Source organism: Malurus melanocephalus, unplaced genomic scaffold (genome assembly GCF_030028575.1).
Source record: "Malurus melanocephalus ecotype Western Australia unplaced genomic scaffold, MMel_1.1 scaffold_125, whole genome shotgun sequence".
Lineage (NCBI taxonomy): Eukaryota > Metazoa > Chordata > Aves > Passeriformes > Maluridae > Malurus > Malurus melanocephalus.
Genome location: NW_026623357.1, coordinates 789074 through 815570, shown reverse-complemented (window position 1 = coordinate 815570; position 26497 = coordinate 789074). Strand labels below are relative to the sequence as shown.

General features: G+C 43.6%; 1 protein-coding gene across 4 annotated transcripts in view; it reads left to right on the top strand.

Annotated features, from left to right (window-relative positions):
• PATJ (PATJ crumbs cell polarity complex component) overlaps positions 1 to 26497 on the top strand; it is a 140012-nt gene that overhangs the window by 55432 nt on the left and 58083 nt on the right. For all 4 annotated transcript variants that reach the window (XM_057370399.1, XM_057370398.1, XM_057370400.1 and 1 more), the window contains exons 22-26: positions 802 to 873; positions 1728 to 1905; positions 2743 to 2853; positions 3593 to 3670; positions 6721 to 6838. In XM_057370399.1, the coding sequence (XP_057226382.1) occupies positions 802 to 873; positions 1728 to 1905; positions 2743 to 2853; positions 3593 to 3670; positions 6721 to 6838 (557 nt within the window). The remainder of the gene's footprint in view (positions 1 to 801; positions 874 to 1727; positions 1906 to 2742; positions 2854 to 3592; positions 3671 to 6720; positions 6839 to 26497) is intronic.

Below are 26497 nucleotides of genomic sequence, written 5' to 3'. Positions count from 1 at the left end.
CTCTGCTGAGTATTGGGACAGAAAAGTGCAAATAGCTCTGCTACTGCTTCACTTGCTCCACAGAGAGGAGAGGGTGAAGCTTTCACTCCTGGCTCCTTAAGGAGCTCTCCTCTTGGTTTTCCCTCTCCTTTGTTCTTCCTTTTGGGAAGAGAATTCAGGCACGGCTCTCAGGCCTCTTCAGGAAGCTCCAGTGGTGCTGAAAACCCTTGAGCTGGCACTGATTTTGGGTATTTCCTTTATCTGTCATGTGTCCCAGACTTTCCCCACCAGTTTGGGGTCAGCAGAGCTTTTGGGGCCTGTTGATTCCAATCTTCATCCTTCCCTAATTTCATCTGCAATCTCCTCTCACAAGGAAAGCATCTCAGCAGTAAGGTGAGAGGATTATTCTGTAGGATTTAATGGAACACACAGGATCTGTTCTCCCACTTGGATCATGATYTGCTCACTGGTTTTGGCATATTTACATCCCTCTCTGAGCATCACAGCATATTTATCAAAAAATAAATGTTAATTGCTTAAATAGTCATTTGGAATGAGTAAATGCAGTGCAGAKTTGTGTATCACAGAGCAGCTTATAAATTTGGTCTGCCCATCATGTTTATTTCTGGAGCATTCCTTAAGTACATTTAAACCTAAATACAAAAATTCCTGTCTGGTCTCTGTACATTTGCTTTAAACTGGGCAGCGTGAGAAGGTGTTGCTGTCTCGCTGCCAGATACAAAATATGTGAGGAATTGTGACCTGGCATGGCTGATGCCTCTTTTATTTTTTATTCCTCCCCTCCCCTCTGCCCCAAATCAGTGAATTACCCGAGAGAGAAGAAGGAGAAGGAGAAGAAACTCCAAACTTCAGCCACTGGGGACCACCACGGACGTATGTTCATATCATTGCATTATTCCTTCCCATTTACCTTCTTTTTTTTTCTTTCTGTGAGCCAGATTAATTCTTATTGGGTTTTTTTTTTTTTTTTCTCTCCTCCTCTGCCATAACTTTAAGGTACCTGTGTACCTCAGGTTTTTCTGGAGACAGGGAATTTTTAGCAGATGTTCAGCAGAATTATGCCTTCTATTTATACAGCTGTCTTGGGAGAGCTTGGCTGGTTTGGGTTGTGGATGACCCACAAGTTGTTGCTCATTTAATAACAATTAGGTGTGAACAATGCACACAGTGCTRTGCTGTCTCTCCTTTTCCATGATTTCCCTGCTCAACTCTGTGGCAGGATTCCAAACTGCCAAGCCAACTTTTAGCCACATCCTCGTTGTGTTGTTAACATTTTTAGGTGAATTGTTTTGCTGGTCCCGAGTAAAATATGATCAGAAAGTTCCTGCTTGAGCTGATGTATTCTCACTGAAGTCGGTGTTTGGAAAGTTTTATGAAATATTTCATTATTTGTCCAGCGTGCCACTTGCAGGGCTGCCCATTCCCAGACAATCTGCTCAGGCTGAAAGAGGATGAGTGTTTACTTGAAGATCTGACTTCCTCTGAAATCAAAGCCTCTGCCCAGTGGGCACGGATTGGCAGCAGAAATTATGTTCTTTTTGTGGGGTGAGATCTGCTCAGGGTGGGAGCTCCACTCTTTGGACAGCATTCTCARCTTCCAACTTTATCTCTTTACTCTGTTAAATCTTCTTGAAAGACCAGGAGCTTGCATTCATTTAAGGCTTTGCATTCATAGTTTAAAAAGTCTGTTTGAAGCTGTTAAAAGTACCACTTTTTTTTTTTTTCAGTGTTGAGATTTTCAGAGACCCTCACGTGTCCCTTGGAATCAGTATTGTTGGTGGACAAACCGTCATAAAACGCCTGAAGAATGGAGAGGAACTTAAAGGGATCTTTATCAAACAAGTTTTGGAAGACAGCCCAGCAGGAAGAACAAGGGCTTTAAAAACTGGAGATAAAATACTTGAGGTAAATGGAGATAAACCTTCCCTTTTAGTCTGAGAAATAAAAATTGACTCAAACGGCTTTGGGTGGAGAGAGGAACAAAATACTGCCCCCACTTCATAAAGTATTGACAAGGCTGTGTTTTGAAAGCCAAAAGGAACCTCTGGTGGTGTTTCTTTTTTGAAGGTCTGACTGTGGAGCTCTTTCAATATTCTCCTCTGTATTTGAGAAAARATGTGTCCTGCTGTCTGAGGGGGAAGTGGAAAAAATGGGAGCGTCCTCCTCCCATATAAATGAGAAATAGGTTATGGCATATCTAAAAGCATAAATTTAATTTATGCAAGCACACAGACTGTTCATACTGAATTATGGGCTGTTACTTTGTGTGTGTGGATTTGGAGTAGTTAACTGATAGCCACTGTTTGGGATAAATCCTGATTCTGGCAGGTGCTGTGGGGGAAAATGTCATTCCTGCCTTGCACCTCTACTTATTTTTTTGCTCATTTTTCCCCAAATTAATACTTCAGAATCTGGGGTGCCAAGCTGATAGTGCTGTTGGGATTTAGTTTACAAAATCTGAAAAGAGTAAAATCTGAAAGAGTTAGATTATATCTAACATTATTTTAGATATCTCATTCTTTATGTTTTCATCTAGAAGAATTGTTTTGGGCAGCATATGSCCATCTTTGAATTATGAACAACAARTAATTCACTTTTCTTTAAACCATCATCGAAACATACTTTACAAATAATTACTTTTGACTGCTTTTGATGCCTTCCTCAGATACTCTAATCTCCTGCAAGTGTTTGTGATGCCTTGTGATGGCTCTGTACCTGATAAAAATGAACTTTGTTTGTCAGGTTTCTGGGGTAGATCTACAGAATGCTACCCATGAGGAAGCGGTAGAAGCCATCAAGAATGCGGGAAATCCTGTGGTGTTTGTAGTCCAGGGCTTGGCTAATGTACCAAAAGTAAGTTTGTTTCTGTTTCTATTTCAAAACTTAACAAATGTCAGACGTGCATTCTTAYTTTAAACTTGGCTAAATTCCTGTCAGCGAGTTCCATCCGTTTTTGTGTCCAAGGATGGATCCTTTCAGTCACTTACAGACCAATTGATTGATTGATTACTTCTCTGGCCTGATTGGAAACCTCATTTCAGTGATTTACATGGAGTAGATGTAAATCTGTTGACTGGGAGCTAATTCAGCTTTTCCACTTGTGCAATAAGAGCCTGGCCCTGTGTGTTTTAATTTGTCCATATTTCATAATTTGAAAATAAACTCTGTTATTCAGAGGAAAGGAGTGTAACTGAAATAGTCGGATTTGCACCAGCAGCTCCTTGTAAAATGTGTCACCAGAGGGACTTGAAATCATTATTTTGGAGCAAGTTAACTTCCAGGAGATCTGATCTCCTCATCTTCAAGGCCAAAGCAAGAAACTTTTTAAAGCTTTAGTGAGAGCAGCCATACRATTCCACCTGCCTGGAGTACACACAGAAACCCCAAACTTCTGTGTGCTTTTGATGTGAGAATGTAATTCAGTAAATTCAGTGGAAGAATGTGATTTAAAGGCTGCACCGCAATGCCCTTTTTACCTGGGACAAAATGCAGAGTGCACTGGAGAGCTTTGTCACTGTCAGGAGCTGATTTTGGGTGCTGGTTTTGCTGCTGTAATGCCCTGCTAATGTTTATAATGTACATTGTTTTTCAGGTGGTTTCTCCTGCCCAGCCTAAGGGAATCAAAGTCAGCAAAGATCAGGATGGAGACAAAGAAAATAAGAGTGAGAAGGTATTTATTCCATTCAGTGCTGTATCCAGGTTTTACTAAATCAAATGGTAYAATAGCATGTATTCTAACTCTGTGATAAGCTCCCTCTGAAGTCTGAAATTAAATTTGAAGTGTTTTGTTGCAATATCTTTGATTCTATGATTTTTTTGCCAAATTCCTGCCAAATATCCTGACAGATATTCTGTGGGTGTCTGCTGGGTGCTGAAACCCTGTACTTAGCACAGCTCCTCACTGTCATCTCTCTCGAGTTCCTGTTTTGCTCCGTGCGGAGGCAAATTGATTCCCWTTGTTGGAGAAATGGCAACACATACACAAACATTATCCTGAATGTGAGGGAAGCTKCCTGGAATTCAGTGAAATCACATCATGGGAGGATTAAACCCACAGAGTCTCCTGCATTTCCCAGAGCTGTGCAAAAGGAGGAAAAGCAAAAGGGGGTCTGTGACTGCTCAGCTGATTGCAGAGCAGTTACTGCACAGTGACTTTGAAATACCTTCACAGCAGTTTGAAAAGAGGGAAAGTCTGTTTRGTGGAAAGCAGGGGATTTGTTTTAGCAGCTGCAGAAAGGGAAAAAATTAATTTTTCATTTTCAGCTGTATCAATCTCGTGGCCTTGGTGTTTTCTTGTGGGATTTTTCGTGACTGAGGAAGTAACTCAGGCATTTTGAGGGGATGAGAGCAGGAGGAGCAGAGTCAGAATTAATGCAGATAATAAGTTTTGCCTGGTGCAGTTTCACTACAAACAGCATGAAGTTTTCATTTGATCCTGCTCAGCACTCTGCTGTTTGTTGGGTACCTGAGAAGACCCTCTTGCCTCCGAAAGTTTTTGTGAGGCTCCTTTCAGATCCTGTCGGGGGCAGGAGCAGCGAGGCTCAGTTATCAGAAAAGGTGTTGAAGATGTGCTTTCAAGCCAGAGGATAATAGTTCCAATGAAGTACTTACAATCCCCTTTTCTTGTTTTTTTTATCTGTATTTCTAATCTCAAAAGCTCTCATCCTCTGGCAGCGTGCTGCCTTTAATCTCCAGCGCTCCGGTGYGCCGCGTTCTGCGGCGTTCCGAGGTTAAAGAGGGAGCCTAATCTTTTTCAGACCTTTTTCATCTATTGGTGCTGTAAACTGGTGGGTGGAATACAGAAGAGCTTCAGTGCATGGAGATGGAGCTCCTTTTTGGCTTTGAAGGTGGGCTCACAAAGCAGTGGCACTGCACTTCTGTGGGGCCGTCTCGGAGTTGGGAAGAGTTGCCATTAGTGGATTATTAGTCCACATCCCTATGGGGAATCAGTGATATTTCTAGTCCAGTCTTCAGAGAGTCTTCACAAAAGAGTTGGGTTTGAAAGCAGCCACATCCAGCTGGAAAATCTGCCTTTTTCCTGTGTCTTTTCAAATGCTGAAGGTTTTCTCTGATGTGTAGGCATTTATCCTCCTCTGCCGATCATGTTTGTTACAAAATGATCACTTAAATTTATAGAAAGCCACTTAAGACAATAGTGGATGAACCAGATATCAACATAATTTTGCTGATTGGCTGTGTAAACCATGCTTTTGCCTCTGTTTTAGTACAAAAACGTGGTGTGATGGAGTAGCCAGGCACAATTTTCTTATCTGGGTTTCCAGTGGGACAGGAGGGATGAGAGATATTTGTCCCTCTGAGCCACAGAAAACTGCTGGATAAGCCTGGGTGTCTCGTGTAATTTCACACAGCCCTTCTAACAAATGTTTAAGGTCTTAAAAAGCCAAAGGGCCAACATTTAGACTGTAAGTTATTGCTAAATTACAGCAATAATAAAGCAGCTCATTTGTCACAGGCAGCTGAAAGTGAGGCTGCAGGTTTTCCATCTTTACCTGCTCACTAAAGTAGAACCCAAGTCCTCCCTGCTCCTGGATCATCTGGATTTTGCACAGCTCTGGGAAAAAGTGGGAGGCACATTCAGCTTGTTGTATCCTTTTGGAAAAGAGCTGTTGTGCTGTTCTCACTGTATGCCTTTGCTACTGTTGGATTTAATTAATTTAATGTATTGTTGTCATTCTGTGCTCAGCACATCACTTTCCTGGTGGCTTTTTTAAATGGCTGAGATAGCAGATGCCTTCCCTCACAAAATTTTCCACGTGTTTCAGCTCACTACTTCCCCCATTCTATACAAATTTGACTTTGGGAATTTAAAAATCAATACGCAGGTTCGGCTTTCACTGCACACAGTGAAAAAAAAAACCAAAAAAAAAGCCAAACCCAAACATTATCCTGGGCTTGATGTGTTTGGGTGTTGTGTCATATTTCCTGGCCACAGAAGGAATTAATTACAGGCATTCTGGGTGCTCTAATGGCATCTCCTCCCTGGTGCTCCCTCTCTGAAGTGCATCCTACTGTTAGCAGTGGGCTTGCAGGGGATGCAGCTGAGCATCACTCAGTGGAGCCCTGGTGCAAACCGAGGCAGGACCYGGTTCCTCGGAGCTGCAAAAGCAATTTCTGGGCTGAGCAAGAGCCTCCCTGAGCCTCCCAGAGCCTGCTCTGCATTCCTGCCATGCGCCGCTATATGCATCATTATAGGAGCTGCCTGTATTTATGTGAGGTAATAGAATTTTATTGGGGGACATAATTCAAATCCTTTATTAAATTTACGCCGAAACACGGGCGGACTGTGGTGTTTAAATATTCATGTATGGACTGAGAGGATCAAGTTCTTATTTTATGTTTTCAAAAATTGACGTTTATCAGCAGCAGACAATTTTGTTATGGAGACTGTAATAAGAAGCAGAATATAATTTAGTGTTTGTTTTTAACCCTTGATGAATGCTCACACTTTGGTGTTTATGACAATACACAAGTATTTCATCAACAAGTGAATGTGTGTGCACGATTGTGTTTTAGTTTCCTTTTCTTGCTGCTCAGCRTCACTTCTTGCTCTGCTTTTTCTTGCACAAAAAGCCTTTGCTGCAGAATTCAGCATTGTACTTGAGAGCTGTGTCTGTGCACGTTCACTGCAACAGAAAATGGGATTTCCTTGTGTTCTCAGGGGTTGCAAAACGTGTAACTCTTTGTCTTTGAATCCATCAGAGAAAATATGGGGCCCCACCTCCCATGAAGCTGCCACCTCCTTACCGAGCCCTGGAGAGGCACCGTGCTGAGGAAGCTGYCCTGGATGAAGAGGAGGATGAGGATGCTTGTGCAGAGGGTGAGTAGTGCCCCAATCATTGCCTCAGATCCCACTGGTAGGGTTGGAATGAGCCTTTATCTGTTCATGGCTCGTTTTGGGGGATGTGGAGCTCGGGTGGCCCAAAAATCCATCCTCAGTTTGAGACTGCACAGCCCTTCTGAGCCTGAGACAGCTCCAGAGCTCATCTCAGAGGAGATTGGGGCAGGGCTCTGTGAGTTCAGCCTCAGCAGAGTCTGGAGGAGATCCTGGGGTCTGTCCTTGTCCAGAAAWCCCAGCTGATCCCAGGATGGTTTCCTTTAAAAGGGAAAATCTGCTGATTTCTTGTTTGACTGAGCAGAGGATGCCGTGGGTTTGAGCACTCTGCACGGGAAGGTTCTGTGATTGTCCCATTTGGGTTTGGCTCTGGTTTGTGGAGATGCTCCCTCTCCTCAAGAGCAGGGTGAGTGAGAGTGGAGAGCTTCTGACAGCGTGATTCACATCCCAGCTGCTTTTGAATCACAACTCTGTTAATTAAGCTTTGCTTAAATGGAATATTACTGTCCATTGCTCATCCTGCTATAAAATATTTAGGAATACATAACYTGCAATTAGGAGTTTTAAATTGCTTTCTAAAATCAGTTACCTTTTGTTTTTTCTTTATCTTTATGCTCTTTTGTACCAAATCAGCATTTGGGGTGAGSCCTTGAGCAACCTGGTGTAGTGGAAGGAGATGATCTTTAATGTCCCACCCAACCCTGTAACATTTTGTGACTCTGTGTGGGATTTTGTTGGGGTTTAGTTCAGGTTTTTTTTTTTTTGSTACAGTGATTTTTCTCATCATCTYGAGCTCTCAAACCGACTYAGTAAACCTCCAATTGTAACAAACTCATTCCAGCTCGTTATTAAAAGTTGTAATTCCCAGTTAGAGGATATGTGTGCTGAGCAGGCTGACACCTGAGTTATCTAATTATGATGTGCCTCCATCCAAATGCTTGCTGGGCCTGAGTTAATACTTTGCACAGGAGTAATTCCTTATTCATGGRCTCGGTCATTTTTTAGCTGTCCTGCCATCCCTAACGACATTGCTGGCTGAGTCTGGAAGCTGAAAAGGTAAAGCTGCTGCTGATATTAAATTCATCAATCCTGCCAGACCTGCCAGCAGCACACAGATCTCTTCAGGGGAATCTCTTTTCTCTCCCCTTTTACTGACTGAAGTTGAGTGTTTTGCAGTAGCCATCTTTTCAATGGATCTTGGAAAACAGGGATATATTCTTCCTCACCTCATTCTGTTCCTTTAAAAATAAGAACAGGCCAAGGCAGCTTAAATTGAATTTGTGCCTCAGCCCTYGCAGTAAAAAGCGTGTTAGAAATGATCCAAGTGTGCTTAATGACATTTAGCATCTTGGCAGCTGTGGAATGGGCTTTTACACAGTCCCTGTTCTGTGTTCCCTTRGAAAAGAAAGTTTTCTCTGCAAATCCCAGTACAGGATTGTTTTTCTCAACTTCTTGATGCTCGTAACTTCTGCCCTGCTTTTCAGACCACCTTTCCCAGAAATCCCAACCCAGTCTTTTTTAACTGCCCATTTYTGTGTCCATATTGATCTGTTCCTTACCCACTCATCCACCTGATTCTACTGGGTTTGCACCCTTAAATAATAATAAGTCAACAAGTGAGCTGGATTTATTGTCTTCCTTGTTTAGAAGATAAGTTATCTTAGAAGGAAGATGTGGTGTCAGCCCAGGTAAATTCACATCAAAACCTCTCCTTTATTTGCTTCCTGTGGCTCTCAATCTCTGTCACAGCATGGAAAACCTTAGAGGGCATTTTGAGGTGGGACAGGTGTTAAATCTGTCCTCTGGTTGTGCTCCTGATGGATTTGATTTTGTTTTTTAGCATTCTTATTAACGCAGCTGCAGTGTCAGGAACCTGCTCATCAATTCCTTTCAAACTCCAGGAATACTTCACTTGCTCCTCTCAACATTTTTTCTCCTTGCTTATCACTTCTTTGAACCCTTCCTCTCCCCTTTTGTCTCCACATCCTCCATCATTCCCCAGGCTGAAAATGAAAGCAGAGCACTTTTAGTTTTAGTTTTCCTGCCATACTTTGAGAATTTTTCTTTCCTTTCTGTCCCATCCATATTGCCTCAGTGTCTCCACGTTTTCTCTGTTTTCCCCTAAAAGTGGCTGAATAACCTTTTGGTACCAATTTAATTTCCCCTGGGGAATCTGAACCCATTTGCCTCCCTTTTTTTTTATTTCTGCTTTCCCACTGCTGAAGTTGTAACTCTCATTGCTGACTTGCTGGAACAAACAATCATTTCTTGTAGATGTTCACTCTTTTCTTTTCAAGGGTTGTTTCTGATCCAAAGAGGACAAATCCTTGTTGGGAATAGAACTTTGTGGTGGTTTTTGGTTTAGGGAAACTCCAGATATGCACTCTGTGTTTCTGTGGTTTAAAAAGTTTAAGGTTTCAGGTGTTTTGTAGTTTGGGTTTTTATTTTTTTTCAAATATGGCCTCTTGCACTCAAGACCCTTAGGTTCAGATCTGCTTTTCCTTTATGTTTTGTGCCACCAGTACTTCCCACATCATTCTCCAAGTTCTTAGAGAGCTTTTCCTAGACTTTAAAGATGAGTTGGAAGTTGTATTTCTGCTTATTTTATTTCTTCTTCTAGTGATGTTGCCAAACCTCCATCAGTGCCCAGCTCTAACCCTGTGTGGGTTTTGTTTCCTCTTTGCTTTGAGGCTCCTGCCTTAAGGCTTCCATTTCATGCATGGAAACAGCTTTGCAGAACTTGCAGGGGGCTTTCAAAAAACCTCACCCTCCAGACCTGAAACCTTACAACACAGGAATTGTAAGGTTTTTGGAGTTTTCCCTTCCCACACTTGACCATGGCAGATGCTTTGGAGAAAGAGATTTTTTTCTTACACTTCCCAAATCTGAAAAACACTGGGTTGTGAATGGGATTTTTTTTTTTTCTTTTTACTTTTTTTTTTTTNTTTTTTTTTTTTTTTAATCAAAACAAGTAAAAGGAGGGGAGAGCACACAAAGGAGCTGTTTGTGCTGGTGAGCAGCTGTGCTGCAGGCRCTGCTGTGTTTTCCTGGAGTGGGGATGGTGGAGGTGTGCTCCAAGGACCTGCTAATGGATTTGTGTGCACCCCAGTGTGGCTTAGTGCCATAATTAGGGGCTGGTAGTAAAAAAGAAGCGGAGGAAATGGATGGGCAGAGCAGTTTGTGATGGAATGTTTGGTGAGGTTTTCCTTGGGGGAGTTCATGGCTGTCCCATTTGGATGTGCTTTCGTGACYGAGTTGCAGTGACCATAAATTAGGTGGGAGAGAGCTGCAAAACTATTCGAGAAAAACTAAAAAGATAACCCTTGAAAGAGCTTGAAATCCTTAATTTCAATTGCTGTTACATTYTTAGTGAAATCTTTGGTCAGTTAGTCAACTGAGATCGATCCRGTTGGTTTCAAATAAATCTAAAATAATAAAAATAGATGGGAATAAAAAATTTGTGGAAGGTGGCTTAGATAATGGACTAAGTCAGTGCTGTGCTCAGACTSCCTGTCTGCAAGGATATTTAACTGTATCTAATAAAGGGATGATAATGCCCCCTTCCTTTTAGTTTGTCTCTAGATAATGTAGAAATCAATGAAGCTGTAAGAAAGCATCATGATCCTTCTTCCTAAGATGCTTTTTGAGGAGCGGTGGTTTCTCCACTAAAGGGAGAGATTTTAAAACTTCCTCTGGTGTTCTGACTTTGCATTTTTGRCTCAGAGGGTGGGGAGGCCCTGGCACGGAGAAGTTTTGGATTTCCCATTCCTGGAAGTGTCCAAGACCAGGTTGGACAGGGCTGGATGGAGTTTGAGGTCCCTTCCAACCATTCCATGGTTCTGTGATTTTCCCATTGTGATAAATCCATGGGTKYWGGAGGGTTGGGTTGGGATTGGGAAGCACTCAACACCCCTGAGGTTTTTAGCAGATTCCAGGTGCCAGGAATGTCTGTGATCAGTGAGAAATAAAAGATGGAAAGAAAGGAATCGAGTTCAGTTGGGGCTTTAGGGAAGGTGCATGGTCAGGTACATGGGGTGGGCAGGGATAGGATCTCTGGAATTGTCTGTGCCCTGCTGGGGGTGAGGATGGGAACAAGATCATCAGGATTTTGGGAAAACGCCAGGATTATTAACAAATGACTAAATAAAAGCCAGCCCACTCATAATCCCTGGCTGTCTCACTGTTTGGAGTCTGGTTTATGAAAACTCTGCTAAAACGAAGGAAAAGCAATCCTAACTTTTCATTTTGGAGGGAATCACCTGAAAATGTTGATCCTGAGTGGAGGCAGCTCGTGTGGCCAAACATCTCTCCAATAGATGTCACTGCAATCAACAGCAAACAGAGATGATGCTCAGAGGGGAAGATGTAGCTTGGAAAAAGGCTTCAAGCTTTCTGAAAATAAAATAAAAGTAGTAATTGCAAGATTGAATGTTCTTAAATATAGTACTAAGTGTATATGATATGGGGGATTTCCTTAGATCAGGCAAGAGCCAGGATTAGACAMATAGAGCAGTGACTTTCATTTTTCAGCTCGGTGTTAATCTCTATTTAATGTGTCTCTGTGCTGCTAATCTTCTTTTCCCATTCTTGTTCTGACCCATAATTAGCTCAAATGCRTGGGGTTTGTAACCAGCCCTAAAATCAGACCCAGAACGAGCTGGGCAGAGCCCCAGAGCTGCTGTGCCACCCCAGGATGGATGAGTGGGTTGGTGTCACYGCAGTCTGAGGCTGTGGGTTCGTTTGGGGTTTTGTTTTGGGGCTGCTCTTTCAGTGAATCACACACACAGTTATCATCTGATGAAGTATTGCGAGAGGAAATTACATTTTTGATGAAGTAATAGTAAAATTGCAGCTGGGACTTCTTGTGGTTTTTACTGTGTGCTTGACATAATGCACTGAACAGATGGCTGTGTGTGTGCTGCGAGACATATTCTAAAGGAAGGACAATGAACTTTAAAAATGAACAAATTAATGATATTAACGAAATAACTGAGTATTTGGAGTTGTTTTAAATGTAGCTTTTGGGAGAGAGAATTAGTAGGACTTCCCAAAATAACTAAGTATGTTTATAAATTCAGAGAGAGAGATTTTATCTTTGCTTTTTTTTTAATTACTAAATGAAGGATTTTGAGCCTTTTCAGTGTTTCAGTTAGGCATTCATTGCAGTGAAACTAATATTGCTTGTTTGGGCTTTCAGCAAAATACAAGTTATGATGAAGTTTGAGCCTCTTTACGCTTATAATGACAGATTGTTTTATTTTCTAACATTAAAAAGAGAAAAAAGAACAAAACAAGCAAAATTCCCACATCAGCGTGGGGAAACGGCGAGATCCGCAGCGTCGGGGAATAACGGATTTAACGAAGCGGGAGAGAAATTAATTTTTAACCCCTGTAGCTGGCAGGGAGAAGGATGCTGGGATAAATAAGATTATTAACCTCTCCTTTGCYGTGCAGCGAGCTGTGGAGCAGGGGAAGGTACCTGCAGCTGGCAGCCACGCCGGGGCTGGCTCGTTTTTGGGGAYGGAGATGTCACTGGGATGCTGGCAGCGACAGCCAGAGCATCCGTGGGTCAGATGTGCAGATCCAGGGATGTGCTGCTCCCCTCTGCCGGCAGATGTGCCCGGGAGCTGCTGGGCAGCCCCAAATCCCTCTAATTGATGGCATCTCGTGATAGACACGGCACAGACGGTTTGCCCTTAAGGAGAGGAAAAGCTCAGGGAAACAGGCCCAAGGTCGTCAGAAGGAAGACGAGCCCTGAGCCTGTGTGTGATGAGGATTGGAGCTGCTGGCAGCCCTGAATGTTTGTCAGGAATGCAGATTTCCTGAGTGCATGCTGGTACAGCAATGGTACAAGGGGGTTTCCCAGGTAAGCGTTCACATCTATCTCTATTTCGTGTTTGTTTCCAGCGAGTCGTTTTTAAGCATTTTTAGTGATGATTTAGAACTGGGGAAGTGCTGGAGAAAAAAAAAATCTCTGCTATTATTTTCTTTTATGTTTTTTTTTTCTCCTTCAGTTTGAAGCATGGACATAAAGCATGATTAGAATATTGAATGCATTTAATGCCTTTAAAATATTTTGTCTTGCGTTTGCTTGTAAATCATTGCTTCTGTGTGTGCCAGTGCTCAACATTCTTTTATACAAAACTGACTGGARCACACAGTGCTTAAAGTATAAGAATTCATGGCATTAAATTTCTTGCTGTATAGAATAATCTACTCTTCCATAACAGTTATTGTAATGCAGAGACAGATGGCTGAATTTGCTTCACTTTGCTTGTTAAGAACGTGTTAGGTAAATGTTTTTAGACTAAAATAAAAAGCTGCTGGGAATCTAAACTGAATATTCAGCATTTTCGTGGTAGAAGGAGGCGAAGCAAGAATAAAGCAATGTGATAGTAAACAAATGAGCTATTTGCAGTGGAGGATAATCTAATCTTTAAATATTGCCTGAGACTGCATTTGTTCTTAGGTAAGATCTTTTCTCCCAACACGAGCCAGGTATCYGGAGAATAGCACCGAAATGCTATGAAATACTCTGATCTGATGTTATGAGGTTATTACATTGTCTGAGGAATGRTGCAGGTGGCTGATGGTGTTTGGGATCTTTGATCTCACTCACAGATCAGTAATTTCAGATAGGGGATGATGTCTGTGGTGTAAATCTGTAAACACAGGTACAAACTTGCAGGGAGAGGGTGATGCGAGTAAACCTTTATATCACTCTCACCAAAGTGATATCACCGCAATGACTTGCAACTAAAAACACGTTAAAGGGATGTAAATATTTCAGCAGATAAATGAAAGGCAAACACAGGCTTGTAAAAGGTGGTTGTGTGTTTATATTCCTGACTAATAACCTGATTTTTAGATGGGAAGATATCTCCCGTTGTTACCGCCGCAAATGATGTTGCTCCAGTGCACGGAGGGAAAAAATTAAAGAGAAAACTCCACAATGCCTCATGTCTTGCCCAGACTAGCACAGCATTGCTTCTAGTTAGARCACAGAGCAGATTATTTGCATAATAGCTCTGTTCCAAAATGGTCTACTCGGTCAAGGCAGTAGCTGCTCCCAATGTGTGGTGGAAGGAAGGCTCTAACAGAAGGGAAATAAAAAAAAAAAACGTTAAATGGCAGTAATTGTGTTCTTTACAGGCATCACCTAGTTTTCCACAGTATTGCAGCAATCGAGGCAGCTGTCCAGAATCACTTCTTGAACTGTTGGGAGAAAGTTGAAGTCATTTCTTGCCTCTCAGTCCGAAGATTTGGTTCTCCCTTACTCACGATCATGGCTTGGGGCTGTTCAGTGGTTTGAGCAGGTGTGTAATTGCTCTTTATCGGGGCAGGAGGCATTTAAGGAGCAATTCAGTRTTTATCTCTAGGTGTGCTGGCTGCAGCACACTGTGACAGACCAGGCAAAATTCACTTTATGCCTTGCAGTGTCTATTGAAAACTAATTGCGAGCTAATGACCGCAGGAAGGAAATCGATATGCAGATATATTGATGTGTGTGTGTGCTGGATGCATCAGAGMAACATCTCTGTTCTACCCCCAAATTCAGAGCAATGAATTTTTGCAATATTGACATTAAAGGAGCTGGCTGGAGGGCAGGTGGTTCTTTCTGCTGCCCCAGTAGCAATGATGAGCATTTTCTGATCACTGGGATGAAGTGAGTGTCTGCTTTCTTCGCGGTGCTTGGGGCTCGTGGCTTGGCCTTCTCTGTCTCTGCTTGCCCGAAAAGTTACTGGAGGAAATGTCACAGTCTGAGGGTGGATCCCTGGATCCCTGGCAGTGCCCAAGGCCAGGCTGGATGGGGTTTGGACCAGCTGGGGTGGTGGAAGGTGTCCCTGGCTATTCCAGGGGTGGGATGAGCTTTAAGGTCCCTTTTAATCCACAGCTGGGGTTCAGGATCCACATCTGGGATTCGGGATCCACATCTGGGATTCGGGATCCACATCTGGGATTCAGGATTCAGGATCCATATCTAGAATTCAGGATCCACGGCTGGTATTTAGGATTCAGTATCCACAGCTGGGATTCAGGATCCACAGCTGAGATTTAGGATCCATGGCTGGGATTCAGGATCCAGGGGTAGAGCTGATGCTGGCATCACATCCTGGGGTTGTTTTGGGGATGGAAGGGAAGAGGGAACGGAGTGGAGCCATGGGGTTTGTGAGTCAGGAGGTACCACAGGAGCCCAGGACAGCTGAGGGGGCTCCTTGTGGTTGTGGCCTGGGGGAAGGGCAGGAGTGGGGGAGGACCCTGCCCCTTTTTGGGGGGCTTTGAGCACACAGGGCAGCCCCAAGCCAGGAGCCAGCACAACTGGAGAGCTCCTGCTCAGGTGATGAGTGCTCCACTGCCAGGGAATGGAGCTGCAGGTGAATTACAAACCTGGACTTTGCCACACCATTTGGGATTATTCTGTAGCTACCAACTTCTTTTAACAGTGCTTTTTTTAAATTGTGTTGTTTCAATGCRTTGGGTTTGGTTATAGTTTGAGAGAGGTTTGTATCCCTTTAACTGATAAACAAACACCTCAGTTATCACAGATTTATAAATTTGTCTGTATTCTTTCTGCAGTTTCAGAGCTGTGAGCCTGAGATGATTTTTTTAACCTGTGAATGTTATGCTTGTGTAGGATCCTGAGCTCTGTGTCTCTGGGGAAGTACAGACTTCCCATCCTTTGTGCGAGGTGGGAAATCACCATTTCCATGCTGGGATGGTCCTGGGAGTATCACAGGATGCTGAAGATGAGTTCCCATACTTTTGCTGTTACTTAGATATGAATCATGCACCTGAACAGGGATGAATTWGGATGGAAAAGCCAKAGGGTGTGAAGGCACAAGGCATTTTCTTGCATGTGGAGCTCCATTATGGCTCTTAGCCCTGTGCTCTATAAACCTGTTAAAATCTGRTTTAAACCCATAAGGTTTGGCTGTAATTTCCTCCTTCCATTTTGCAACCTGTTACTCATTTAGGGATGTGACAGATTATTGAAGGATTAGAAAGGATCCCTTTGCTGTGCATCACTAATGGATTTAAACAATGCTGTAATTTTAAAGGGAGGGTTCATTTCAGGATTTTGAGTTGTTAGGAATCTAGTTGATGGGATTTTTGAAATACTGATTGTGTTGAAGGTGTGTTTTTTTAAATACTGCTTTTCAAGGGCAGAAAGCCCCTGAGGGACCAGTGAGGTGTCTCTGAGAGAAGAGTGGAAGGGGAAAAAATGGGATGAGACAGGGATGGGATGGGATGGGATGAATGAGGGAGCCAGGAGAGCTCTGTGCAAGGAAAGAGGTGGGAAGGGATTTTGTGAGGAATGAGGAGCTCAGCAGAGCATTTTGGGGATGGAGAGGGATGTGGCTGTGGTTTGGGTGTGCAGGAGGACTGGGATGGGGATGGGATGGGATGAGGGATGGGGATGAGGATGAAGATGAGGATGAGGATGGGGATGGTGTTGTGGTGCGGTGCCCAGTCAGGATCCCACTGTGGGGTTTTGGGGTTTTAGTGAGTGGTCTGGGAGTGCTGCAGCTGGTGAACTTGGGTTCCTACAGATTCCTTTTCCCTTGGGTGTTGATGAAGGTGTGAGCTCTGCCTCAAGMTTTTCCTGTGGCTGGAACCTTCCTGAGGCTTTCCCTCGAGGAATTTTCTGACTTTATTAAAGTGTGAGCTCACCCCAAAGCCTTTCCCTAGCTCAGGGCATTTATCAGGTTTCTCTCCTGCCTRTTTTCACAAACCTTTTACAGCCCCTTTGAGAGCCTGGAGCACCATGAGATTTGGGGGCAGGAGCTGGGATTKCACAGGGGATGGTTTTCAGGCTGTGTTCCTGTAGAAAAACAGAATAAAATCAGCTTCCCTATTAGAACTAAGCTTAATTTCTATTAAGAGACTGAAGTATAATTAATAAACACTGGAGCATAACCCCCAGCCTGCAGCTGGGAGGAGCTGGCATCTCTTTGGTTGGTGGCCATCTGTTGGGTGTCCTGCCTGGCCATCTGTCAAGGAGACACAAAATGTCCTGAGCCTTGTGGAGCACCACAGTCCCCAGAGGTCAGGTGGACACATCAATTTGAAAAATAAAATAAAATAAAATAGAAAGCAGGATCCACAGAGTTCCAGCTTACCCAAAAGATAGTGTTTATTACTGAGGAGTAAGTCATGGATGCCTCTGAATCATCTTATTTGAAGGGTAAATTCCATAAGGGGAGAAAAAAAATCAATGGAATATCAAGCCAGAAGAATTACAGTAAAAATTACCATACCCCACTCTTATTTTTCCCTCAGGCGTTTATTTTTCAACTTTTCTCTCAGTTGATTTCCTCCTCCAGTCAGAGTGGAAAAAGTGAGTCTATTTAATATAGTAAAGTTTATCCGTTTAGCTCTTCCTCCTGGATTAATCCTTGGAGATGGATTTCTTTTGCCAGAGGGAAAAAGAGAGAGTGCTTGACGTATTGCAAGTCTCTGCTCACATACATCATSAATTTCCTGATTCTAATTGTGTTCATTTCAAAAAATGCCCAAAGCTTAATGCATTAATATCTTTATTTCATTAAGTACATTAGAAGAGAAGCTATTTGTTATCTAATAACATATTTTGGTACTAAAAAAAAAAAATCATCCCTTGAAAAACTCTGTTCACTTCTTGGTGATGCAATTATTTTTCTTCTGCAGAAAAATGAATGCCTTGCTTAGCACCTCTTATTTGAAGGAAARGTGTCTGGCCCTGGCATTTTTATTTTACTCTTTCCTGGAAAGGAAAACAGGTCTGCCAGGCTCCAACCTTTGGAGAGCYTAAAAATAATCAGAATGGAGCTTCTAATGCAAAATATTGTTTTATTTAATCAAATCTGTCAAGTGTTATGATGTCATAAATGCAGCACAAACCTGATTAACTTTTCCAACAGACTCTCGAGACAGCTGATTAAATAAGATGTATGGYTTATTTAGGGAGAGCTTGCAACTGCTCTGTGATTTCCTGGGATTATTCAGCAGGGGATTTGTGTGGAGAGGAGTTGTTATCCATTCCTCTGTCCAGGCTCACCTGATGGGAGAGGAATTTGGCAGATAAATGCAGGAATTGCTGTCTCCCTGACACTTCCAGTGCTGGAGAAAGATCTGTGTCCTCGTTAGCACTGGGCACCCATTATTTTCAATTTACATCATGCAGGACAGTTGGAAATTCTTCCTGGGTCCAGCAATGTATTTTCAGCCTGGAAGTTTGTGTTTTAATAGAAATGCTGACTTTGTCATCCTCTCTGATGTCCTGCTGAAAACCTCCTGCTCCTCCAGGGAGGAGGAATGGATTTGCAGGAGTCTGGAGGAGGAATGGATCTGCAGGAGTCTGGCTGGGACAGAGGAGGGAGGAAGGACCTTCTCCTCCATCCCCACCTCTCCTGGGCTGAGGCACGACCTAAAATCAGAGTTCTGAGCTGTGATTAACACATTTAGACACCACAAATGGGATATCCTAGCTGAGGATATGGAAACACACGGTAAAAGAATGATTATTGTGTGTTGATGAGCAAAAGAGGCGTGGATTTTTTTGTTTTGTTTTGTTCTAGGGCACGGAAATCTGCAGCAGTGCCAGGTGTCGCAGTCATTTTTCACTCATTTCTCATTTTACCTCAGCACTCAAAGGCAAAAAGTGACATTGGGAAAGTCACGTTTGTACCTAAACAAAGCCTGGTGACTCAAGTACAATTTGAGAGCTCCAAACTCAGAAGTCACCAGGTTGTTTGTAAAGGTTTGGGGAGCTGTGATCAGTTGGGTGGAAGACAAAGCAGGAATGAAGCCATCAAAATACTGATATCTGCCTGAATTTAAAAAAAATGAGGAGATGAACCATCTAAACAGCTTTGTGGRGCTGATCAGGTCTTTTCCATAAGTGAACTCCTGTTGCCTCATGTCCTCTAAAAGCTARATATGCAGCTTTTTCAATATTTAGCTGCTTTTTAATTTAAATTGGCTTTGCGGTTCATTTAAATCAAACATTTTCTGCTTTTAACGTGCACTGGAAGCTTTAAAAGGCAATCTGCATAGACATCTGAGCACRCTCTGACCCATTAGCATAATTTTCCTGAATAGCTTTTTTCATTGAAAATATGTGTGCACCCAGAGAATTGAGAGGAATCTGGACCCAGCRCTGACCGTAGTAAAAATCCAGCTTTTGCCTTTTTCCACAGCAGCYTGAAACAAAGACCTTTTTCTCTCCACAAGCCCTTCAGTGAGAAAGAAAACAGCTTATCAGCCCTGAGCAACTTGTTAGGAGCTGAGAAAGGATATTTTTCTTTGCTGGCCTGCAAATAAAAGCTGGGAGTGTGAAGCTGAGAGTTGTCAGCTGGAGAATTGTGGAAGTGTTTGTGGCCGTGGGGTGGTGGCAGAGCCTCCTCGGAGGGCACKGCACTAACGAGCTGTGTGTGAAACCCAGACACAGACAAAAATGGGAATTAGACCATTTCCAAACAGGTTTGATCACCACAGARCCTCCATTACCTGCCATGAGAATAATAACAATGCTCCTGTTAAATATCCCCCTTTTTAAAGGAAAACATGGCAGTAAAACCATTTTTTTTCTTTATTAATCATAACTGGCTTGTTTGAGTGGAGTGTTTTTATGACAAAGCTGTTGTTTGTGTTTTAATTGCATTCTCATTTCTGGCCAAATGCAAAACAGTATAAGTTGTTAGGAAAAATAAAAAGTGAAGAAGGAAAGTTGTTCTTGATATCTAAAATGATAAATCTTGAGCATTTTGACAGATGTATCCTAAATTTTAAATTTCCTTAAATGTTTATATACCTTATATATACTTAAAATATTTAGATCCCCATAGTTGGCCTGAAAAAGGAACATGCAACATTAATACAATATTTTGGTTCAAATAAATCTATTTTTGCAGTAACTAGTTCCACAGTTACAATCAATCTTTAGCAAAACWACTAAAAATAGTAAAGAGGATTAACATTTCTCATTAAGATTGCCATTGAATTAATTCACAGCTGAAGCAGCTGATCATGATCAATCTTCCGTGGGGCTTCTTGCTGTTGAGACTCRTGCTGTAATTCCCAGCTCAGCTCTGGGGACATTTTCCTGGGCTCTACAGTCCCTGTGCTTCATCCAACTTTAATCTTTTTGATCACCGTCACAGCAAATTTAAAAACTGCTGTGGAAGCAAATTTAAGATTTCTGTGGTGGAGTTTTTAATCCCAAAGTTTAAGGCAGTTGTTGCCAAGTCTCTGTGATGTGGTTCTGTTGTGTCACGGGCCTGTGCTGCCATGGCAGAGAGAGTTGAGATTTCCCCATCTCCTATCCCAGTGTCATTTCCACCTCTTCACCTGCCCCAGCTCCCTAGATTTTTCTATTTTTATGGCTTCTTAGTGCAACTGTTCTGATTTTTTATCTGTTCGAGTTTTCTGTTGTTTGAGTTTTTTTTCTGTGTTTCATGATGGGTGGCAGCTCCCCTGGACACCTTCCTCRAAGGAAGTTTTGTTGATCTCTGGACAGTCCAGGCTGTGTTTGCTGCTCAGAAAGTTTTGATTATTAAATCCACAGAGCCTTCCCATTTCCTCTAGCCCCACTCTGGATGGAGGAGGTTGAGCTTCTCAAATTAATGAATCAAATGAGGTCTTGTCTGTGCTGCCTCTCACAGCTACTTATCGCTGGGTCCCTAAAAATCTTCATTAGGTCACAAACTCAGTTCCTAATGAGAGTCTGCCACGTTTCTCTTTAATTAGACCCTGTGCAGGAAGATTCTGAGATAATGGCTGTGCCAGTCRCTTCATGGGAACATCATTATTACAGATGAGACACTGTCAGGATCAGCTTACACTGTTCTGTCAGGGGAAGGAGAATTTAAATTCTCACAAAATTGAAAGCTCACAATATTCACTTGTTTGCATTGGGAGAGCAGCGGGTTAGAATTCCCAATATTCAGTCAAATGATGAATTTCAGCTGGAATTTCCTTGGGGTTTTGCAGGGTTCCCTGGTGTTCCTGCCCTGTTCACACACCCAGGAGAGCTGTGGGATGCAGGAGCAGAGCTGCTGTCCTYGGGGAGGTGCAGCTGAGATAACCAAACCTTATCTCCAGGATGCTCCAGGATGTGCAGGGTGCTGGCCTGGGGTGACCTCAGCTGTGTGGTGACACAGAATGCACTGGAATATTTACAGTAGGGTGCTTTTAGGGGATTTTTCTCTTAAAAACGGGGTCTACCCCAGCTGTCATTGGACCTTACATCGCATTTTCAGGATTTAATCACTCCAAAATGCCTTCAGCCCAGATATAACCACGACGTGATACACTTTCTCCCATTACAATTTGTATCCTCACAGAGGATTTTATCAAAAGGAAAAAAAAACCTCTTTGTTGCTGTTTGATTGTGTTTAATCAAGCAGTGGCAGTCTGATGCTCCAGCAGCGTGTCTCCTATCTGCAGGAAACACCCCAATTTGGGTTGTTTTTTTTTTTTTGCCTGTGCTTTCTCCAAAGGCTGCAGAAATGCTGGAGGATCAGCTCAGCTCCAATGAGCCTCTGATTGCCGGATCACAGCACCCAGAGGAGGTCACTGAGGAAACCCAAGTGCCTCCACGGGGGTTAATGCATCATTTGAAAGGCAAATGAGTGGAAGGATTGCGTGCAGGGGAAGGCAGATTTCCTTAAAATCACTAATTATCAACATCAGGATGCTCTGCTTGCCACGTTTCCACTTAAATCTCCATTTAAAGGATCCCAGATAAACATGAGTGTGAGCAGACTGATCACAGCCTTCTCGTCTAATTTAAAAAAAAGAAAAACATGCAATATCTCTTCCTTGGAGGGTTTCAATCTTGGGTAATGAAAGCACAGCCTCAGAATGAAGCTGTGGGCCTGAATAAGGAAAAAAAAAACTGTTGGGAAAATCTCAATTTGTGTGAAATGATGGTGTGAATGTGCAAGCATTGATGGTGGACTGCAGTTACCCTGATTTTCAGCTGCTTTTCCCTCTTTTCTCTGGTTTTTTTCGGGGGTGTGTGTGATGTTTCCTTGATTATAGGGAGAAATAATCAACGAGAGCAGTTTCTAAATGCCACCTGCTCACGGGAGCAAAGGAGATGGTGCTTGAGGWGGATTGTGGAGCCTCTCATCGTGCCCTCCTTCCTGGAGGAGTTCACAAGCACCAGCGGGAATTGTCACCTTCTGCCAGGAGAGGCACAAGTGGGGTTCAAGGGGACAGAAGGAAACTTTGCTTTTGTGAGCTAAGAGTGAGAGGAGAAAAAACAGAGTGGGAGCCTGTGAGCTGCAGGGAACAGGGAGAGGAACGTGGAGATCCCAAATAATCCCAAATCCTTCGCACAAAACAAGAAAAATGGGACTTTCTGTAAGAATGTTGTCTCAGGAGAGTTTAATGCCAGCTTATTTTTCACTTGAGGTTTTTGGCTGACAGTATTTTTTGGGGGGGAAGAAGCCATGGAGCTCTTTTTTTTTTCAGATGGGAGCATTAATTGAGGTCTGCCAGAGGAAAATGGGGAGGCTGAGGTTTGTTTGTCTCTGCAGATCATCGCTTCAGGTTTGGTGAATGATTTCCAAATAGTGCACGTGAAACTAAAGGGATGTCAGAGGGAGGATAGAGGGGATGCTAAAGAGACTTTGTAGGGGATGGTAAAGGGATGTAGGGGATGGTAAAGGGAGTTTGTAGGGGATGCTGAAGGGACATTAAAGGGATGTTGTAGGGGATGGTGAAGGGGGACTGTAGAGGATGCTAAAGGGACTTTGTAGGGGATGCTAAAGGGTTGTAGGGCATGGTAAGGGGAGGTTGTAGGGGGTGCTAAAGGAAGGTTATAGGGGATGCTGAAGGGACATTGTGGGGATGGTAAAGGGGCATTGTAGGGGATGTTAAAGGGTTGTTGTAGGGGATGATAAAGGCACACTGTAGAGGATGCTAAAGGGAGGTTGTAGGGGATGCTAAAGGGATTTTCTAGGGGATAGTGTAAGGGATCCAAAAGGGAGGTTGTAGGAGATGCTAAAGGGACATTGTAGGGGACACTAAAGGGAGGTTGTGGAGGATGCTAAAGGGAAATTTTAGGGGATGCTGGGTCCCGGGATCAGGTGGGGAATTCTCTCTGCCCCAGAGTTTGTGGATAACAGCGCTCAGAAGGATGTTCTCTTATCACTSTCTCATCACCTGAGGGAGGGGGGCTGCTCAGAACAGGATCACTGCCTCTCCCATTTAGGATTTTTTTTGCCCTATTTTTCTCATGCTTGCTGATCACCAAGAGGAGAATTGCGAAGATTTAATGGAATTTAGGAAAGCATTACAGAAATTCTCTCTATTTTTCAGCTCAAAGCTTATGAAAACAGAGGAGTGCATCRCTTTTGAGATAAGGTTTGAAGAACTGTCTGTCTCCTTGGAGCTGAATAGAGGGCTAGTGGGAAGATTAAAACAATAAGCTTATTACATTATTAGTGGTGGGAGAATTCTAAACCCCATTTGTTCAATTATGGTCCCTTCAATGTGCTTATTTAGGTTCTTGTAAATTGTAATCAGTAAATTAGACGTGCTGCCCTCGCAGCTCCGGGGTGAGCTTTCAGGGGACTTCCTACATTAATTTTTTTTGAGTGTTTGTAGTGAAATCAAGGAGGGAGTGGGTTGCTTGGTATGCAGGGCTGGCTCTGTGCAGGGGATGCTGCCTGCATCCTGATGGCTGTCACTGCCCGGGGAGGAGCGCTGGCCCTGGGGCTGCAGGAATTGCTGGAGCCAGGTTTTGTGCAGAGCGATAAAAACGGGATCTGAGCACATTAGAACAAGCCCAGCTGATAAATGAGATCGCTGCAAAGGCTCCAAGGGCCAGCAAATGCTGCTAATGGAGATCTGAGGCGACACGAGAGGGATGTGAAACCCCCAGCACCCCCTCTGTATACAAATATCAGCTGTCAGCTCCCTTTGTGTTCATTTTCCCCCTTTTCTGTATATTCCACCTTGGTGTTTTTAATACCGAGCGTTTGGTACTGAACCCAAATCACCTCGCTGAGTCATCCTGAGCTTTTTCYTTCCTCCTTTTACCTCTTCTGGATGGACTCTCATTTGCATCACGCAGAGACACCATTCCCCACAGCAACACTCCTTCCCTTTCAGCTCATTTAACTGGAGATTTCAGCARTTTTGGGAAGGATTCCTCAGCCCTTTGCAAGTTCTTTGTGCATCTGACAATTCAAGAGCTTTTCCCTTCCTGAGAAGCCACGTCTGCTTTTGCAGATAAATTGTCTGTTTGTTGCCACACTGGATCATGCAAGTTCCAATATCCCGACCATATTGTCCCWTTTTATTTCTTTTCTCTCTCTGTTTAATATAATGGGAACAGKGGCTGAGGCAGGCAAACATATGCAGCAGCACAACAGTAAATTGTTGGAGAGCAGTTGCTTTCCMTTGCCAGGGATTCTCTTTGAAATGTAATTATCTGGTTGTAAAACGGGGAAATATCATAGCAGCAGCGATCGCCGAAGTGTTTACTCCTGTTTTTGGTCTGTGTTACATCTGAGTGGTGTTTCTGAGAGAAGCTCCTGCAGAATTAGCTGGTTCAACATTCTCAGTGAGGTATTTTTGCAGGAGCTGTGTTGGGCACGTTTGTCACCGAGCCGTGCCAAAACAAGGAGCGCCGCCGTGTCCCATGTGGGACGCAGCAGCAGCAGAATTACAATTGCCTCGTGTAGAGGGCTGGTAATGAAGGCAGATAATGGAATTCTTTGCAAAAGCAGATGYTAACTGGCTCGCCGACCCCAGGCAGAGAGCTGGAAAGTGATACCAGCTGGAGGGGAGGAAAACCAGCTGAAAACGGCGTAGACGCACGTTTGCTTAAGCAGTGAATACTGGTTTAAAATAATCTCATGAGGTTCTTAGGAAGAAGCAGACTGAGCCTGCCATGGCAGCAGTGTAGGAATTCAGCTGGATGACGAGAGGATATTTCTGTGCAAGGCACTGCTGGGAATTTGTGTCATTTCTTGGCTGGTCAGGACAGCGTTCCCAAGGGCAGAGTGGCAGGAGAAAGGACTGGGGAGAGCCAGAACCTTCTGCTGGCCAGGGAGGGGCAGCCCTGCTGAGGAGGCTTGGTTTGCAAAGCAGGGGTGTCTCTGYTTGTCCCCTCGTGTGTGACCATCAACACTTGTGTCCCTCCTCCAGGACAGCGGTGCCTCCTGCCAGTGATGCTTCAGGATTTCAGTTTCTCTATTTCCCTGTCTCTGTACCCCTCGGATTCTTCAGTGTTTAACTCCAGACTGCACAGACAGTGCTGAGCTCCTGCTCTCCCGTTTTTACACAAAACAATTCCTTTGCAGCCCCAAACTCAAGGACACCTCCCCGTGCCAGGCCTCAAAATAAGATATTCCCCCCCAGAGAACTGGGGGGAGCCAACTTGGAGTGAATGACTGCATTGGCTGAGCTGCAATTGGAGGATTCAGCCCCGATGTGCAAATGGACAAAAGTGAGAAAGGGTGAAAAAGCTGTGAGCCATTGTCCATTGTGGGTTTGGGACTGCCCTGGATGGCCCTGAAGGTCCTGCAATGAACAGAATTTATTTTATTCTCTGAATTTTGTCCTCTCGTTTAGGTAAACCTGAATTAGGCATCACCAGGATGGAGATGGGGCTGGTACTCCATCCCTGGTTCCCCACTCTTTTATCACTTCCCTCATTTCAAACCACAGAATAGTTGCATTGGAAGCTCAGTGTGCTCATTTTGAGTGTGATAATTTAGAAGCAAGGGCTCGGTCCACACAGAGGCTTCCTTCTGTTCTAAGGATTTTTTCCAACAAGTAACACAATAGGGAAGACTTTAAAAAAATCCCAAAAGAAAACAGCCTGATCTCTTAACAGATAAACTGACCAATCCTGGAGTTGGTCACTGCTTTTTGCCCAGATAAAGTTGTTTTTTACCCAAAGATGTGTTCCCACAAGGAGGATTTTGGCACAGCTGGAGCACAGAGCTGGGATTCAGCTCACCAGGTTTCCAGTCCTGGCCCAGCACAGGCAGACCAGGAACTTCAGTAGGACCATTCCCAAAACTACTGATTTTTAAGGGCTAAATCTCTATTTTAGTTTCAGCCCAGGTCAGATCAGCAGTATACCTGCACTTCCAAGCTGCCAACATTTCTCCCATGTGAGAAAACTCATTTTGGGGAGGCAGCACTGCAGAATTCCATCTTTACTATCAATCTCAGAGGCTGGAGCAGTGCGTGTTTGCAGTGTCACAGGGCTGCTCGTGCTGGGGAATCTCAAGTGGATTTCCTGACGAGCCAGGAGTGTGTTTTGAGGCGTTTTCTGACGATTTGTGGYTTCATCTGTGCCGCATTCCTGCGTGTGCAGCCGGCTGTGGATTGTTAAAGCTKCTCTGGCCGTGTTCTGGCTCCTGGCAAGCAGCAGGGGGATGTGTTAGCCATGTACAACAGGCAGCGTGGTGGGCAGTGATGGACAGCATCCCTCCAGCGCTGCTGTTTCATTTAAACCACAAAAACACAGTCAGAAAAAAACCTTTTTGTATTGGGGTTGTTATTAACATCATCATGAATTATTTGTCGAATTGTGGTGGGCAGCGAACGTCTCGGTGCTCTTCAGATCTGAGCTTGGTGTCATGGGCAGAGAAATGAAATGTGGGTGGTGAAGGAACCAGGTGTGTGTGCCTGGAT